General features: G+C 38.2%; 1 protein-coding gene across 3 annotated transcripts in view; it reads left to right on the top strand.

Annotated features, from left to right (window-relative positions):
- Positions 1–11,155, top strand: part of LPCAT1 (lysophosphatidylcholine acyltransferase 1) — a 62,611-nt gene extending 51,456 nt beyond the window's left edge. For all 3 annotated transcript variants that reach the window (XR_011724433.1, XM_071736878.1, XM_071736879.1), the window contains 3 exons: positions 375–473; positions 2,797–2,935; positions 4,632–11,155. Coding sequence is in view for 2 of the 3 variants with exons in the window: in XM_071736878.1 (XP_071592979.1) it covers positions 375–473; positions 2,797–2,935; positions 4,632–4,816 (423 nt within the window). In the remaining variant the exon portion in view is untranslated. The remainder of the gene's footprint in view (positions 1–374; positions 474–2,796; positions 2,936–4,631) is intronic.
- Positions 11,156–14,209: the final 3,054 nt, after the last annotated feature.

Raw genomic sequence — 14,209 nt, 5'->3', positions numbered from 1 at the left:
TCAGTCCTGTACTTCTGGCTTAAATTATTTTACCTTGCCCTCTGATTCTCTGACTAATTTCAGCCCAGTAATTCAGATAGCTTAATGTAAAGATCTTAAACGTGCAAGTGAGGGGTGACAGCAGCAGCACTGTCTGCCAAGAGTCTTTAAATGATGACTTCTGACTTGAGACTCTGACAAGGGCTTTAGAGCTTTGACGGTGCATGTTCTTGCCCTGAATTAATTACATTTCAGTGAGACTTTTTTTTTTTTTTTTTGCAGTGGCATATGTAATAATCTTCCTGACTATTCTGCATCTTTAGTAATTGTTAGCTGTATATGAATAAAGTTCTCAGACAAATTGCAGTATTTTGAGGTGAGGTTTTCCTTTGCAGAATGAAGAAGACATAATTGACATTCGGGAATTTGTCATTGCTCTCTCAGTTGTCTGTAAACCATCCAAAACCCTGGAAACAATTCAGTTGGCATTTCAGGTAAGCAACAGTTTCCTCTAAACTAAAGACTAAGGAGTTGTGCTGCTACTTAATCTTTCAAGCAAATCTGATTTTTCAAGTTGATAAAATAGACATGAATCTTCTTACTCCCTTTTATCTTTAAGATTTTGTTCCTCCTTGATCTGACTGTGTTTCTGTGTTCCTGCAGTCTCTGCCCAGACTTTATGCTTCCCAGAAGTGCTTCTGATTTTATTGTAGTATCAGTGGCTTGTTGTAGCATCAGGATAGATGTTTAATGCAGGCTATTTAGGAAAGAAAACAGCAGCAATACTTAATGCTTGCCATTCTGGTGGGTTAGCTTGACACTTTGATTACTCTTGAATTAATTTCTTTAATACTGCTATTTCAATATGCAAAACCTGTTGCATCCTGCATGGTCTTTTTCCTTTGCCTCAAACTCACATGATCTTTAATGTTACTGAAACTGGAGAGTGCTAACTCTTAATGCTGTTATCATTGGGGAATCCATGCACTTGAGGACATTTGTTTGCCTGATACTACATGGCAGCCTTATTTTCTGAGTAGTTGTTTTCAGGTTCTTCAACATACTTGAATTATTCCCTTAACAATGTTTTGTTAAAGACATGAGGCTCCTGTGAATATTTAGGGTTCACATCTATCATTCTCACCACTTGGCCAGTATCAAAGACATTTGACACAGGAGTAAGGAAGAAAAATATTTAGTTTCTAAAAATAGTGGGGGAAATCTGCATCTAATAGCTGTTGTTACTTACTGCTACTCCTGAGGAAAAAGCAGAAAGGATTCTGTCCTTACTTGTTCCATTTGATCTATATAGTGGCACAGAGACATAGTCAGGTGCTGTTTAGTCAGCTCTGTGTCTTTGTACTAAAATGAGGAAGCTTACAATAAATGTGAAGGGGCTTTTGGGAAGCATTTCAGTGAAATGTAACCATTGTGATGCATGATATTACCATTTTTGAGAAAGAAAAGCTCAGGTTACGCTATTATTTTCTTTTTGCTAATACCTAACTTTAACTTCATAGAATGGTTTCTTAGAAAAATTTGATTCTTCACTATTTGCTTTATTCTAAAACTCATCATACATGATTTTGAGTTCCCTGGTTACCTGAAAAATAAATTTAACTGTAGAATTGCAATGTTCTATGCGTTATGAAGAAGGGGAAGCACTCAGCAAGCAGAAGCAGATGTGGCTCATTTTATCCTGATGATTGGAAAGGTTAAAAAAGTCTTTAGCTAAGGAAATTTTGCTCACAATGTTCCAGAAAAAAAAAATAAAATGTTCGTTTAATTATGTTTTTACCTTCCCTTTCCTGGGTTTGTGTACAGTAAAATATTCACACAGCTTACTGGGAGCTATTGAAGGATCAGATCTAGCCAGTCCATGAATGTTTGACTTCCAACAGTTGCTGTCCTCTGGCATTTTGCTATATTTTTGCAAATTTCTTTGTCATTAATTTTTGGGCATAAAGTGTCATATTTCACATAACTGAACAAGTTTCAAAAGTGGAAGTGTTTCGTGTATGATTGAAAAATGTGAAGAATAAGAGGTACTGAGACACAAGAGTCCTAAACCAGTGGACAATCAAAAGAGAAATGGGGATTATGGCAATAAAGTCTTAAGAGCAGCACTTCAGACTAAGTGCTACATATCCTCCTTTCTAATTGCTAAGGAAACAAAAGGGTGCTGTAAATATTGGCAAGATGATGCTTACCAAAGTGTCACCTTCTGACTACTTGATCTGTGAAAATATAGCAGGCTTTATAAAACAAGTGTCTTGTCCTTGCCCTTACTCTTTGGGAAACAGTAAGTCAGGTTCTAGGGAGAAAAAGGTAAGATCCTTTATTTGACCATGAATGTTGTTTTTCACAGTACTTAAACTTTTCTATTCCCCTAAATCCTTTATTCCATTGAGGTGTTCTTTTGCTTTAGGCTGACCTAAATATATTTCCTGATTTCAGACTCTTTTGGAGTTTGGATATGTAGTTCTATAGCCTAAAAATTATTCTTGGTTACATATCTGCAAAACACGTTAGTGCTGAACAGTCTTGTCTCTGAATGTCATTGAAATGTCATGTAAAAAGTTGGGGTTTTTTTTCTAACTATAGCAAGCTTTACTTTCTAAGTGTACACAGGTGAACCAATATTCAATGTTATCTTTTACTCAGACTAATCAGGAATCTGTAGTAAATCGCATCAATCTGAGACTGACTAGAATTTCCAATACCAAATTTTACCTTTTCATAACTTCTTAGTGTGGTGTTGTTTATAGGAATAACATTCAGCTTTGCAATGATTTATCTTGCTGTTTTGCTTCACAGATGTACCAGTCAGAAAATGGAACTATAATGGAAGAGGATTTAGCTCATATTCTGAAGACTGCCATGGGTGTGTCACAGATTAATGTTACGCACCTCTTTAGAGCTGTAGATGAAGAAGAAAAAGGAGAGATTACATATGGTAAGTATTTTAAGTGGAACAAAATGTCAAAGTTGCTGAATTCATATGATATACTAACCAGTTATATTTTTATTAAACTTTATCTTCTTTAACTTGTTGAGATTGACAATGATAAAAGCACTGCAGACTGACTTAATTTACATTTTAAAAAAACAAAAGCGTTTGAGTTTTGCCTTTAATATCAAATATCAGATTTATGTGTTTCCAGAGTTTTTTGCCTTCTGGATTAAGTCAGGCAACACCTAAATTACGGCTTTCAGCATATTCTGTTTGTTCTGTGATTTCCATGTATGTGAATACATATTTTTAAGGAAGTTATCTTAGCTCTGTCCTTTTTGTTTTTTGATACAAGGGATGCCTTGTATCTGTTCTTCACTGTTTCTGCCCTCCAAGAACATAGGAATATAAGATTTTCTACTCCCATAGTAATTTCTCCTCATATTTGAAAATAAGTCATAATATCAGGAGGCCAGGGGGAATGAGAGGTTATTAAGCAGGCTGCTCAGTACTTAATCTGTAATACAGGTGATATGAAGGCAATAAAGTTGTATTTGAAAAATTGTATGATTTGGGTGAACAGATTACGCTGGAAATCAAACTACGTGTGTGTTACTTCAGATTCTTCATCTTTTATGCAGTGAAGTCCTAAATTTAGTTATATCATTTAAATATCAACTGAGTTGTTGATAGCAAACCTATCACATATCTCCAGTAGAAGTGCTTATGACATGCCCTGTTATAATGGTCTTCCTTCAGGGTAATTGGTATGTAATTTGTAAAGATCTTGAAAAAGAAGACATCAGTGTTAGTAAATCAAAATTTCTACACCAGTGATTCCTGTTTCATGTGATATATATCTAAATCTTCAACTTTGGAAATATACCCACGTAAACATATATATATATATATGTGTGTGTATACATATATATATGTATACACCCCAGCAAATATGTGGTACTTGGCCTAAGTGCTGTTTCATATGCCCTCCTCTTTTTTCCTGACAGCTACATCTTGCCTCCTTTATTCCCTTCTCCTTGCTTTCTGTACCTTTCTGTACCTTCTGTACCTTTCACATCCCCAGATTTCCATGTCTTGTTAGTATCCTACATGAAAGTCATTTTTTTTATAATATATTACAAATTTATCATGAATAAACTTATTACAAATTTATTGTGTTCTCACAATATTATTCTCAAAAATTAGGACTTTTGATATGCTGAAATCTTGAAAGTGGAAGGTAGCAATGACAACTGCTGTTAGGTTGAAGAGAATTATGAATGCAAAGCATTAAACTGCATACTTGCAAAAGACTTCCCAAATTTTAAGAAATTACTACTCTTTCTCTTGGAGGGCATCTGCCCTCCCCCCAGTGAACAGGGAGATGCTGTGTCAAGACATGGTGCTCCTCGTGCATTTTAAAGCAAAGCTTAGCATGTTTTACCTCTTCACCATACAAGCTAAGCTGTGGTCTGAAGTGCTTTAAGAAGGCTTAGGTATAACTCTTTGCAGCATCTCAGATCTGGGGATGTGTTAAACTTCAGCTGAGAATCTAAAACAAGACGTGGGGATAGCATTATGTTAACTGCTGCTATTTTTCTCCTAAGTGATCATCTGATTATATATGTGTAAGCATTCAAATTTAGCATCCTTCTGTTTCAAAAAGCTGATTCCATGTAACAACAAATTTTTTTTTTAGATGACTTCTACAGATTTGCTGAATTTCACCCACACTTTGCAGAAGATTATCTCTATGCTGATCAGATGGGAGCCGAGAGTGACTTGGAGACTTCATCTCTTTCTGCTCCTAATGGTATCTGTACTGACTTCAGTCCTGAAAACACTGAAGATAAAAACAAGCCCCTGCGGAAGAAACTGAATTAACACTACAACTGTTACCTTCCTCTCCTGGTGAGAGGATTTTCTTTTCTTGGGATTTTCATAAGTCACGCCAACTATACAGCAAATGGCCGTTTTGTGTGTGGAAGTTCTTCTACCTTAAATACCATTCTTTGAATCATATGTGGTATATTTAACAACATGTTTCAAGTTACTTTGGGAAAGGTGTTTTTATTTTTTTTTTTTTTTCAAAGAAGTCTTTGACAGGCAAAAATGTGAATGTGCTCCATTATTAATGTTCCTATTTAACAGGAAGCGACACACTTATTTATATCCCATTGGCTGGTTTCATGTGCAAAGTGTCGCCCAAACTGTGCATGTGTAAAGAAACTGTAGCTACTATGGTGTTAAGTGCACTTTGGTGATTAGTGTTTTCCCTGGTTATGGGGATGTTTATATGGGGCCAAACTTTGCTGTCCGTATTTGCGTAGTCACTCTTGTTGATTCAGTGGGATTCTTCTCTTGAGCAAATCAAGCACATTTTGGCCCTTTGCTTTGGTTTCAGTGAACAGATTGGAAACAATAATGCAAAAACTTGCTAAGGATTACTTTTTATTTTTACTGTTGAATGACAGCATTGTTTCTCTTTCAGTCTATTCCATGGTAGAATGAAAAGGAAAGGCTCCTTATCCCTCACCCCAACTCTTTTCTACTGTAATATTCCGGATGCAATTAAATGTGAATTTTTTCCAAACTGACATGCCACATACTTTTTGCAAATACATGACAAAATTGTTTGTGCTTTTCTGTTATAATCAATTCAAATCATGTCTACCCAATGTTTAACAGGGAGATATTTACACGATTGTAGTTAATCCAGGTTTATCAGGAATCACAGGTTTCTTTTCTACCAAGCCTGTATATAACTTAGCGTGGAACACACTATGAAAATTCGGTGGTATCAGCACAACTTTGAAAAGGTTGTAGTTGCTTCAGAGGCCAAGCCAGCAACAAGTTGCAGAATATCCTGAAGAAATGCTAGTTCAATCTCTATAGCAACATTGCATGCGTGCATATAACATATATGAAGCTTAAAATAGTTTAGAAGTGTGAAAAAAAACCCAAAAAAACCAGAAACACCAAACCTGAAGCACTTTTATCAGTAACATTTCTTATCTTTCCTTTTGTAAAGCCAGATGCCTTAATTACCAGTGGAGGTCTCAGAGAAACATTTAAATTATTATAAAACCACAGAGCTTCACTGAATAAGAAATGTGACAAAAGCCTCAAGGAGCAGGGAGGAGGACTGTCACAAAATAACTCTAATGGCAACTCTACTTTCAAACAAACTCAAAATACTTTAAAATAATTTCTAACTTTGTAGGACTGCACTAAAATATGAAAATTTCATGATTGGAAAATTGTTAACATTTGAATCTTCCACATGTTACAGTAATATAAAACTAAATTTGAAAGGAAGGAATTTTAGCAGAAGGGTATCTGTTTGTACCAAATGCTATTTTTTAAAATAGTAGGAGGTGTTTTAAAGCTCATTAGGATATTAGACTGTGTCCTTAGAAATCCCTCACTGCATGTGGCAAGTCTCCAGGCTGGAACTGGCTTTAATGGGAAGAGTATGGGGAAAAAATAACTAAGAAATTATGCTTTCTGTGGGGTATGTGGAAGTAGGTCCTCAGTCAGAGGTAATAATTAATTCTTTTATTTAACTAGGTAACACATGCCAAGGTGACTGGGCTGCAGCAGACAGGCAGACAAGATTTGAATTAAAACTGATAATGAAAAATAGGAAAAATAGTTCGGAAGAATTAGGCATGTGAGGAACTACACTTGGGTAGAAATAGAAAGCACCACAGAGGAGGGAATGGATATTACTGCTTAAAACATCTTGGGGCATGGATGACATAGAGTATGACAATCTGAGCACCTTTAACTCAGTAAAGACACTATAGTGGCGTGCAGCAACAATGTAGCCTGTGAGAACTGTGTTGGTATTTCTGTGTTATCAAGGTGACGTACCTGTCCCTGTTGAGGCACCTGAGAAAGATGGGGTGTACCTGGATAGAGTGTGGAGGACAGAAAATTAAAAAAAAAAAAAAATAGATCAAAGTGTTCTGTAGCGCAAAGAAGGGGAGACAGAAGGAAGATGCAAAACAGTCTTCAGATAGATAAAAAGAGTTCCTTAGAGGAGAGAGGAACAGCATTTTTTCCATGTTGACGGTGGATCCAGACTATTCATATATAAAAGGCAAGTTAAGCATTAGGAAAATTTCCTTCCAATACACCTAGTTAAGCTAAGGATTGTGGGTTATTCCACAATAACCCACAGGGCGAGGAGCCTTCCCTCACTGGAGATTTTGAAAACTGGTCATGTAAGATGGAGGCACCTGATTTTGTTGGTTGTTGTTCAGGATCATAGGGACAGATCTTGAGGTTTTGCTTCCTGTGTTTACACAATATGTGTTTCTGTTGGTGTGTAAGGGAAGGCACATGAGCTATTTATTGTCTGGGTGCATCTCATCTTCTCTGCCAGACTTCTCACAGCACGTGGTTCAAGCTGGCTGGCTAAGATAGTGGTCTTTTGTTTTATATGTAAGATTGGGAATTTAAGAATTTAGGAGCACAGGGGATGAGACAGAGTTCCCTGAGATGCATGTCTGAGAAGAAGAAAAAGATAAGCTTAGTTTCCTACAGACAACTCTGAGGTGAGAGAAGCTCCAGAGGAAGAGTACTCAGTCCACATCTCTGAAAGAGTAAAGAAAGCTGAGTGAAGTTGGCTACATATGACTGTACCTTATTTGCATGTATGGTGTATGTAACTTGGGGACCTGTCTTCTGAAAACCAAAGGGTTCATTTGGTTTAATCCCTGTTTTTTTGATGAAGATGTTTTTCAATTGTGTGACTGTAACTAACTGCATTTTCATGCCACTGAGCTGTGCAGTGTTCTGGCTGAAGGGCACTGCAGCCTGCAATAGACACGTCCTTAAACACCACATTGCATGGGGAAAAGGCACTGAATGTCACCTGTGTCACCAGGTTTGGTCCAGAGCTGCTGCTGAAGAAGGCCAGTGACCAGCACATTGTTTGCATGGTGAGCAAGTACTCTTGGTGGAAGAAACCCTTTAAAAAAAATCAAACCACAAACCAACACTTAAATTGTGGTGTTCCCTCTTACATTAGATTGTTGAAAAAAGTAGAGACATAAAAGGATGAATGGTAGCATGACATCCTGATCAGCCTGCATGGAAGCAATGTTAGATCACACAGTGTCACAAAAGCTGAGATTAATATAATTCAGGTCAGGCTATAGTATAAGAGTGCCTCATAGTGACAGAAAAGCCACGATACCTTATGGTAGTAAACTCTGATTTTATTGAGACCTGAGACCTGTAACATGCTGCATTACTGCAGCAATGTTCATTACAAATCATCCATCAAACTCTGAAATGTTTTAGTAATTCCACATAGGCAGCCTTTGTAAAAGGCACCCAACTGTGGAACAGCTGGGCTGTGACAGTCAGGTTTCAGTGCCTTGCTGCAATGTCAAGATAGAAGTGGAAGCTTACTTTGCCCCTTGCCAGACACTGACATTTAAATGATTTCAATTAAAATATTAACAGATTTTACAAATGCATTGTTTTAACTAGTGATATCAGCAGCCTCTAAATTTACAGGGAGGCATACCAAGAAATTCCTTCAGTTCGTTGCAATAATTTAACCTTAATGATCCTTACACAAAAAATGCAAGGGTATGAAGGCATTTGACATGTCTAAGCATTTTACTGCTATGTAATATTGCCATCCCTTGCCAGTTAGGGCTCTTGCCCCAAACTGATTTTTTATGATTTTACAAGAGGCTCAGACAAAGCTTTGCTATCCTAATATGGTTAAACAAGTACACAGTGTATTTTGAATGTATTTACAGTAACAGATAATCACAAAAGCCAAGATACCTAAAAAGCGTCTCCTTTTTTCTCCTTAATTTATATTTCTTCAAGTGTCATAAAAGCACATGAAAACCAAGCATATGTTTAATAAGTGCAAAATCATGTTTAAACCACTGTCTGTACCACAGTAAGGCAAGTGCTATCACAAGTTTTGCAGGAATCCACTGCTACAAGCAGATGCACTTGAAAGGTGTTACAGGCAATTTGTAAGCCTTATGGAGAAATTAGGTTGTGCACCTAATTTTATACCAACTGGTACACTATATGCATTTATTATAGCTAGAATAATCTTACAGTGGTAAAAAGCAGCCTGGCTTCTGTGTGTGCTTGCTCATTCCACTTTGAATATATAAATTCTTAGGTCACAAAAGGCTGAAAAGGAGACAGGTGTGCAGTAAGGAACTGATGCAACTTCTACAGTGGCAAAGAGGCCAGCAGAAAAAAGAGTCTAATACTTAGCAGTTTATTTTCATGCAAACTGAATGGGTTTGTTAGCTAGTACACACAGCATTACACCATTGGATTATGTTGGACTATGTTTTTCTTTGTAACAGGTAGTAAATATTATTCCGGAAGAGGGATTGTTGAACTTTAACATTTGCATACCTTGATAAATTTCCTAGAGCATATAAATTTTTATTCATTTATGAGCCATCTTTGGTGTTGCCATTAAGTTATTTTTCCTAGGTTATATCATGCGGTAAGTACAGCTTTTGGTGTTAACTATTTTAGTCACATTCTGCTCTTTGCTCCTTCTAAATGGTATTCTAATTTAAAAAAAAAAAATTGAATATTTATGCTTCTGTGAAATATGCTGAGACCTTTTTGCAGCAGTTGACACTGTCTAGATTGTCTTGCAAGTTCATTAGGCAAAATAATTTTGCTAGTTGTGTGATGGAACAGTTGCTTATTCCATTTTCTATAGCAAAGTGGCAGAGCAGAGTACTCCCATGCAAGCAGAAACTTATTTGTTGTTGGGGTTTTTTACCAACATAGTTGTCATGCTTCTTTATTATGAGCTGAATTGCACAGGGAGATCTGAACATCAGAGCTCATTTGAGGGATATCAAAAAAGGTGCTCTACAAAAATCTCTTAGTACAGTGTGAAGATGCAGTTCTTTCACTTTGACCAAAAATGTCAGAAGCAAGAGAAAAGTCATTATGACTTATAAAATATTCTATTTTACTATGAATGGGGTGTTGAGAAGGCCAGTTATGAGCCAAAGAATGAGACGCAGAAAAAGAAGGTAGAAAAGTCCACCATGCAGTAAAGCACTCACTGAGTAGCTCCAGTTCCCCTTTTCCCACAGTACAGAAGGATTTTTTTCTGCCTCTTGCACTGGTGAACTCAGTTCTCTGTATCCCTGGCTCTTGCTTGTGCTGTGTGGGTGCTTTGTGGGTGCGTTGCAGCCCGAGGGAGACCCCACTGCCTCTTAAGCGATATTCGTAGACTTTCCTCCCTGAGCTGTTAGAGGCAGGTGATTATTAAAGTCCTTTTCTGGTAATGCCACCCAAAATGAAGGCTCTAGGTAAAGGACTGCTTTTTCTTCTCCCGTGCTTCAGCTGTTGCAGGTGTGTCCAGGGTGACAGCAGGGTTGAAAGAGCTTGAGAGATTCTCCTTGTTCTTAGCAACAATTAAGAAATTAAATTTAGAAATATAGTACTGAATATAGTACTATATCTACATAGTACTATATAGAAATACAGTAATGAGACCTTAAATTGGATTGACTTCAGACTCACTATGTCACTTTCAGTGTGTGCCTGTTTACTTCCAAGTTCTGAATGCAGCATCTATAAATGTGATAGCAAACAAAGTCTCCTCGTGGATACTGAAGAAAGCCGAAGCTCAGACACTTTTCATCCTACCATGGTACTGGAAATGAAATTCATCTGATAGTAGGTTATTTCTAAGTCTATGAATGTATATGGGGAAAACCCAATACATGTCTCTTTATTCACTATTGAGCATTAAGACAGTTTTGTATTTTAAATGGTAAAGAAATAAACCTGTAAAAAATCTTGTATGCCCTAAGTATATATTTTTGTCCAATGTTTTTTTTTTTCATTTATAATGAATTTCAAGCAAAATATTTCTTATATTTCAAAAGGGAGGCTTAGGTCAGCCAGTGCTGTACTTTCCAGTTGTTATACTTAAAGCAGTTTTTAAGTGAACTTCTAAAAATGAAACTGTATTTTTAAATATGTGGATCAGAGTTCCTTAAGTTAAATATCTGTCCTTGGCAATTGTATATACTTAGACAAAAAGCAAAACCACCACAGCTGCTTGTCTGTATGATTGTTTGTGTTTGGCAATTTGTTTATACTGCTTTCTCAAATTGTTCTAAGGGTATTAGAGCTCCATGTAAATCAATAACATTAGAAATAGAACTCAGAAATAAATTTATTTAGAAATTATAGATTTTGTCTTCTGGAGGAGGACCAAGACTAACCATCTGAGAACCTTGTGTTATGTGTTATACAACTTCCATGTCGCAGCATCATGCTGGAAATACTCAGCATCTGTTCAGTGGGACCACTTTCTAAACCATTTTGTAATTCCCAGCATCTCTGCAGGTGTGCAAGACATTTCTAGTTTGATTGCAGGCACCGGTTCAGCTTTTTGGAATAAGAGTTACCAACAAGCCGAGAAATAATTCAGGGGAAAAACATGGTTTTGTTCTCTTGAGTTGTTGTTCAACTTGCATTGATGGTATCATTTATATATTTTTAAAAATATATTGCTATGTTTTTGAACACACTTCAGAATTAAAATGCAAAAGCAAAAAAGTTAACCTTTTAAATTACCAACTTTTGAGATTTCCTCATCCCGCTATTGATTCCAAGTTAGGCACTGCCATGAAGAGCATGCTTATTGTTGAAAACCTTTGCTGACAGAGCAGGAAGATGGTTTTTAAGAATTTACTTGCAAGGGATTGCATGCTTGTTCCATCAGTGGTACAAATTCTGTTGACTTCAGGCCTGCTCAGGCAGACCTGGTGTGTTTAAAGACGCGTATTGGCTGCAAATGTTTTGTTATCATAGCCCTTGGATATGCAGTGTAAATGTGTAACAATATATAGTGCTACTGGAAATAATAATAATAATTTCAATGCATATTTTCTGCTGTAAATTTCCTTCCTATGGTATGTGTACATAGACCTTTGCACTGAGCAGAGCATACTTCCTAACTGAAAAGATAAAACAAGTAGTGTATTAAAGATGACTGTAGATTGTGGTTCCAATTGTGGAAATAGTTTTGCAGAAGGAAAAGTACAGCTTCAGTGCTACAAATTTGATTTTTATATTTTTTATTAATATGCATGGAAGACTAGGGATGATATTTTTTAAAAATGAACTTGGTTTTGTACATTTTTCAATGTTTAAAATGATCTGATTTAACATTACCTCTGAATACTAGTGATCAGTAAATTCTTAAAGAAAATACCTCAAATTTGAGCATTCTCGTTAGCTGTCTGATAGGTTGCAATGGACTAAAATGTGTGATGAACTGAGCCAAATGATGTAGATGCTTACACTATGCTATGTAAGTCGTGATGATTTACTAAAAGGGAACTAAATGATACACTACAAGTGTTGATGTGCAGTATGCAATCATGGCTCATTCTGCCCAGCTGGACATTTTCCTTATGACTGGCTTGTAAATTGAATTTTCAGCCTGAAGCCAAATTAAAAATAAAACAAAAAATGTTTGGTTTCCTCTGGATTTGTTTTTTTTATTTTATTTTATTTTTATATTGAAGGTTTTTATACACAACAAGGTTTACAGTAAGGGGAAGGATACAAATCATAATTGTGAATAAGACTTGGCCCATATGTGGTCTGGCGTGTTTTGTTGATGTGTGTTCTCTGTGGCAGTGCATGTAGGAGAACAGTGTTTGTTTACCTGACAAGGGGAGTATGAAGTACAAGGTTTTAAGTGCTGAGGTTTTTCATTTTGGTTTGGGGTGTGCAGGTTTTTCTGTGGGGGTTTTGGCTTGGTTAATTAGGGTTTGGTTTTGTTTCCCCTAAGGATGAGAGGGATATTGATTCCAGTTCTACTTTCTGTGCTTTGAGAATACTGAAAGGTCAAGAAAGATTCAGAAATGGGACTCAGTCTAATTCTGGAGAATGAGTCTCCCAGAATTAGACTGAAGTAGTTCTGGACACTTTTATTTATCCAGCAAAATGATGAGAAGTGATCCAGCACTCCAAGACATCTGTGTACGCAGGAACCTCGTAATGGGGGGTAGAATCATAGAATCATAGAATTGGCTGGGTTGGAAGAGACCTCAGAGATCATCAAGTCCAACCCTTGATCCACTACCGCTGCAGTTACCAGACCATGGCACTGAGTGCCACATCCAGTCTCTTTTTAAATATCTCCAGGGATGGAGAATCCACCACTTCCCGGGGCAGCCCATTCCAATGCTTGATCACCCTCTCAGTAAAGAAATTCTTTCTAATGTCCAACCTAAACCTCCCCTGGCACAACTTGAGACCGTGCCCTCTTGTCTTGCTGAGGGTTGCCTGGGAAAAGAGACCAACCCCCCCCCTGGCTACTCCCTCCTTTCAGGGAGTTGTAGAGAGTGATGAGGTCTCCCCTGAGCCTCCTCTTCTCCAGGCTGAACAGCCCCAGCTCCCTCAGCCTCTCCTCATAGGATCTGTGCTCGAGTCCCTTCACCAGCCTGGTTGCCCTCCTTTGGACCTGCTCTAGCACATCAATCTCCTGCCTGAACTGAGGGGCCCAGAACTGGACACAGTACTCGAGGTGTGGCCTCCCCAGGGCTGAGTACAGGGGCAGAATCACTTCCTTGGACCTGCTGGCCACACTGTTCCTGATCCAGGCCAGGATGCCATTGGCCTTCTTGGCTATCTGGGCACACTGCTGGCTCATGTTCAGCTTCCTGTCAATCCAGACTCCCAGGTCCCTTTCTGCCTGGCTGCTCTCAGCCACTCTGTGCCCAGCCTGGAGCTCCCCATGGGGTTGTTGTGGCCAAAGTGCAGGACCCGGCACTTGGCCTTGTTGAACCTCATCCCGTTGGAATCAGCCCAACTCTCCAGTCTGTCCAGGTCCCTCTGCAGAGCCCTCCTGCCTTCCAGCTGATCCACACTTCCCCCCAGCTTAGTGTCATCTGCAAATTTGCTGATGATGGACTCAATCCCCTCATCTAAATCATCAATAAAGATATTAAACAGAACTGGTCCCAACACTGATCCCTGGGGGACACCACTGGTGAGCGGCCACCAACTGGATGCAGCCCCATTCAGCACCACTCTCTGGGCCCGGCCCTCCAGCAGTTCCTAACCCAGCACAGGGTGCCCCTGTCCAAGCTGTGGGCTGACAGCTTTTCCAGGAGAATGCTGTGGGAGACGGTGCCAAAGCCTTTGCTGAAGTCCAGGCAGACTCCATCCACAGCCTTCCCCTCATCCACCAGGCGGGTCCCCTGAGCATAAAAGGAGATCAGGTTG

The sequence above is a fragment of the Heliangelus exortis genome, chromosome 2, assembly GCF_036169615.1.
Source record: "Heliangelus exortis chromosome 2, bHelExo1.hap1, whole genome shotgun sequence".
Taxonomy (NCBI): Eukaryota; Metazoa; Chordata; class Aves; order Apodiformes; family Trochilidae; genus Heliangelus; species Heliangelus exortis.
Note: the sequence above shows the minus strand (reverse complement) of the source record. Positions and strands in the feature narration are given on the sequence as shown.